The sequence below is a fragment of the Crinia signifera genome, chromosome 2 (genome assembly GCF_055691185.1).
Source record: "Crinia signifera chromosome 2, ASM5569118v1, whole genome shotgun sequence".
NCBI lineage: Eukaryota > Metazoa > Chordata > Amphibia > Anura > Myobatrachidae > Crinia > Crinia signifera.
In genome coordinates this window covers 24,880,753-24,885,373 of record NC_139218.1, presented here as the reverse complement: position 1 = coordinate 24,885,373, position 4,621 = coordinate 24,880,753, and the positions used below count along the sequence as shown (strand labels likewise).

The 4,621-nt window shown below is 50.4% G+C and overlaps 1 protein-coding gene across 1 annotated transcript in view; it reads right to left on the bottom strand.

Annotated features, from left to right (window-relative positions):
• The window catches only part of GART (phosphoribosylglycinamide formyltransferase, phosphoribosylglycinamide synthetase, phosphoribosylaminoimidazole synthetase), a 32,331-nt gene extending 30,846 nt beyond the window's left edge, over positions 1-1,485 (bottom strand). Inside the window, exons 1-2 of the mRNA XM_083171795.1 lie at positions 1,277-1,485; positions 593-739 (exon numbers count right to left, since the gene is read on the bottom strand). Coding sequence (XP_083027921.1) covers positions 593-737 — 145 coding nt within the window. The 5' untranslated portion in view covers positions 738-739; positions 1,277-1,485. The remainder of the gene's footprint in view (positions 1-592; positions 740-1,276) is intronic.
• Between the last annotated feature and the right edge of the window lie 3,136 nt (positions 1,486-4,621).

Sequence of the window (4,621 nt, the reverse complement as noted above, 5' to 3'; positions counted from 1 at the left end):
TCGATTTGCGTCACACCCCCCCACCCCGCAACCCCCACTCCCGCGATTCACGGCACACACACACACCCCCGCGATTCTCGGCACCCCACCCCGTGACCCCCCCTCCCGTGATTCACGGCACACCCCCCGCGACCCCCCCTACCATGATTCGCCGCAACCCCGCCCCCGTAACCCCCCTCCCGCGATTTGCGGCAACCCACCCCGCGACCCCCCTCCCGCAAAACTCTGCAATCCCTCCCCTCCCGCGATTCGCAGCATCCACCCCCCCCACAACCCCCCCTCCTGCAATTCGCGGCACCCTCCGCGACCCCCCCTCCCGCCATTCGCGGACACCTAAGTTGCAATGCAGGGCATCTTTCATACAATTCTAACCATATTTCTCATATACAAACGTTCACAAATTAAGGGGGCGCAGCCCCTTACGACGGTGTGAAGAGCGCCCGTAGGGCGCGATGAATCACCTAGTATACAAATAAAAGCAGACACCTGATTGGATGAGCCCACCCAGCACTCTCTACTCATTCAGCAACTGAAAATAATTAACCATTGAATAACATAATTTACACAAGGCTGATGGCAATGTGACACTTACCAGTATTGGAGATCTTCCCACCACCAGAAGTCCCAGCATTCCCCGGCGCAACCAGGATCTCTTTGACATGGGCTGACTGTGCCAGTTTCCAGGCTAGGGCATGCTCCCTGGCCCCGCTGCCAATCACTAGGACAGTGGCAGCCATCTCTGCAGCATAAGACAATAATTTAATAAGGAGCATAATGCAGGTCACAAGGGGAAAGCAGCATGATTGGGGGGGGGATGCACTCTATGCAGATAGCGACTGATGTAACTCTATGGACTGTAACAGACTAAGGGCCAGATGTAGCAAGCTCCAAAAAGTGATAGCCAGCCAATCAGCTCCTGTCATGTTACAGTCTGGGCTTGAAAAATGACATTTAGGAGCAGATTGGCTCATTGTTTATCACTCTCCACTCGATCACTTTTTAAAGCTTGATACGCCTGGCCCTAATAGACTGGCACACTCATAAGTATTATTAATTAATACTTATATACTGTATTTACTTACAAAGGCAGATTACACATTGCGCACAGTTCTGCTTTTGCAACAGACTGTAATGAGAATTAGGAGAGAATAAACAGAGTATGAATGAGCAGAAGCACGGAGCAAGGAGTCCGGGCACAGAGCCTAGGAACTTGCACTGGGGCTGCAGGTAACACTAGGATTGGAAGTGCAGGAATGATAAGGGATGGTTAAGTTACCTGGAAAAGCGGGACAGCTGCTGCAGCTCCTCCTCTGTCACTGAGCGGAGAAACACAGACAGACCACGTGGAGCGCCCGACCTAGATATTTTAAACCCCAGTCCAGGATCCTCTGCGCCCCGTGAGTACTTTGACGTCAGGGCAAATGCCCTGCCTCCTTGTAGCCTCCTGCAATGGCACTGCGCAGGCGCGTACGATGCATGGTCGTTACGCATGCGCAGAGCAGCGCTAGAGACTCGGGAAAGCGTACGAGAGAACACGTCCGTCGTTAGGTGATCGCGGAGGGCGGGACGCGCCGGCTTCTGGCTCCTCCCACTAGTCAACAACTATACGCACAGACACAACAAGTACAAACCTAGTGTAGTGTGTGTGTGACATTAGAATGAATCTCAATATGACAGCACACTCACAGCAGTTGCCGGTGTGCTGGGCTTGTCCTCGCCATGATGAAAAATGGCGCACATTAGGGTCGTGGCCTAGTTTGATGAAGTCTCGCTCGCTTTTGCAGGTGCAATTGTCAACTGAATAGTTGTGATATGATTTATAGCTGGGGTAGCCAACCCTAGTCCTCGAGAGCTACCAACAGTGCATGTTTTGCAGGTCTCCTCACAGAATCACAAGTGAGCTAATTAGCTCCATCTGTGTATGTTTTAAAATGTGTCAGTGATTAATGAGTGCAGCTGTGCAGCAGCTAGGTTGTCTGGAAAATGTGAACTGTTGGTAGCTCTCGTAGGCTAGGGTTGGCTACCACTGATTTATAGGCTCATGCATGGAAATCCTGCCATAGTGTATGTAATCAGTTATAGGGCTGAAGGATTGCTTACACTTTTATCTTGGTCCTCCATGAATCATGTCAGTACAGTATGGGCTGTGGTGACCTAGGAGCCTGGTTTCTGATCTCTAAAAACTTTAACAAAGGGGTCAATCCTATTAACCGGATAATTTGCGCGTTGCGAATCATCACAACACTGGGCGCACTTTACGACGGGCTGAATTCACGGAAAAGTGCTCGCACCTCCATAGGGATGCAAGCAATTTTTAGCGAATTCTTGCTCGCATGCATCTACTCAGGGGCGTAACTACTTCCTTCTGGGCCCCATAGCAAAATTTGGAAAGGGCCCCCGCTACAGGAGAAGAGGGTGACAGGTGTGTGGGGGGAGGGAGAGAGAGAGATTATATGGAAGGGGGGGGGGGGGGTGTAAAGGGGAGGTTGTAGCAGAAGAGAGGGAGAGACATGGTGGGGAGGGAGTAAATGAGAGGAGGTGGAGAGAGACATACAGAGAGAGAGACATACACAGGGAGAGAGAGACATACAGAGAGAGAGAGAGACATACAGAGAGAGAGAGAGACATACACAGGGAGAGAGAGAGACATACAGAGAGAGAGAGAGACAGACATACAGAGAGACAGAGACATACAGAGAGAGACAGACAGAGACATACAGAGAGACATACAAAGAGAGAGAGACATACAGAGAGAGAGAGACATACAGAGAGAGAGACATACATACAGAGAGACATACACAGAGAGAGAGAGAGAGACAGACAGACAGAGAGAGAGAGACAGACAGACAGAGAGACAGACAGAGAGACATACATACAGAGAGACATACAGAGACAGAGAGACATGCAGAAAGAGACAGACAGAGACAGACAGACATGCAGAGACAGACAGACATGCAGAGACAGACAGACATGCAGAGACAGACAGACAGAGAGAGACAGACAGAGAGAGACAGACAGAGAGAGAGAGACAGACAGAGAGAGAGAGGCATACAGAGAGAGAGAGAGGACATACAGAGACAGACAGAGAGAGAGAGACAGACAGAGAGAGACGGGAAGAAAATGAGGAGGGGGCACCTGCATCACTTTTTTTTTCTTCTATTCACATCCTCTCCCCTCCGACCCACAGTTCAGGCTGCTCTGTTCCTCCCTCCCCCTCCTCCCCCTCTTACCAGTACAATTGATGCTGTCAGTGCCGAGTCTGCCTGCACTGACAGCTCCGTGTCTCCTGTTTCCCAGGGCCTGTGTCTCCCACACAGAGCAGGCAAGCAGCACACTTCACCGCGTGTTTCACGCCGGGGCTGGTCACTAGATAGTGACGTCAGTCCCCGGCAGCATCAAAGCAGGGAGAGAGGGGAAGGCTGATACAGCCGGACCATCACCTTCCCTTCATTATGTAGCAGCGCATCGTCGCTAGCGGGGGGGAGGGGGCAGAGAAGGCACCACCGACACTGCCATTCTGCCAAGGCAAGCGAGCATAAGGAAAAAGGGTGCAGGGGATGCCTGCTGTGCTATGGGGCCCCCCAAGGGCCCGGGCCCCATAGCAGCTGCATCCCCTGCACCCTCCATAGTTACGCCACTGCATCTACTTGTGCAATCTTAAGTATTGTGCCAGACCATTGTAGGCACATATTTACAATACATACCTTTATCTGACGTTGTCCAGTATCTGTATGTAAAACATACTACTCTATTGACTAATAAAAACACATTTTTCCGACAAAAACATATTGTCTAGTGCAGTGGTTCCCAAACTGTGTGCCGTGGCTCCCTGGGGTGCCTCGGAACACATGCAGGGGTGCCCTGGGTTGGTGGTCCAAGACCAATTCAAATTATTTATGGTTAATTATTTATGGGCAAAACCAGTGCTGGTGGCTGACAATAATAAAATGTGTACAAACAGAACCAAATCCTGCCCGTTACTACATAACTGACCCTAGGAATCGCATATAAACCCAATCTAATAAATGTTTGGGGGGCCTAGGGGTGCCGTGCAAACATTTTGATACTCTAGGGTGCCGTGATTAAAAAAAGTTTGGGAACCACTGGTCTAGTGCCATTGGTGATAATGGTACTTGTTTCCTAGAACGGCCACAATCGTGAGTGATCGTGGCTCTTAATTAAGGGACACGATCCTCACGATGTGGCCGATTTTTTACAATTTTTTCCCTTTGAATGACAGAAATCGGGTCAATCGGTCGGTCGCGACCAATTAAAATCGGCCGCGATGCGACCGACCGATTCACCCGATTTTTCCATAGACTTCAATGTTAAAAAATCTTTTAACATTGAAATCGGGAGGATCGCGTCGGTCTTGTGCCATTATAATGGCACAAGATTAGATGGACTGGATTAAGTCCATCTCACATAGGGAAAAATGATAAAAAAGGTGAAATGGGCCAATATGACCCATTTCACATTTTTTATGTGCCCGCCATGACCCCACGATAGACGTCAACCCGAAGCGTGGCGAGCGCAGCGAGCCCGCGAGGGGCGGCGGTACGCGTCCTCCGACCTTTTCATTCCCCTACTATCCACGTCGGCGTGGAGTTGAGAATATATA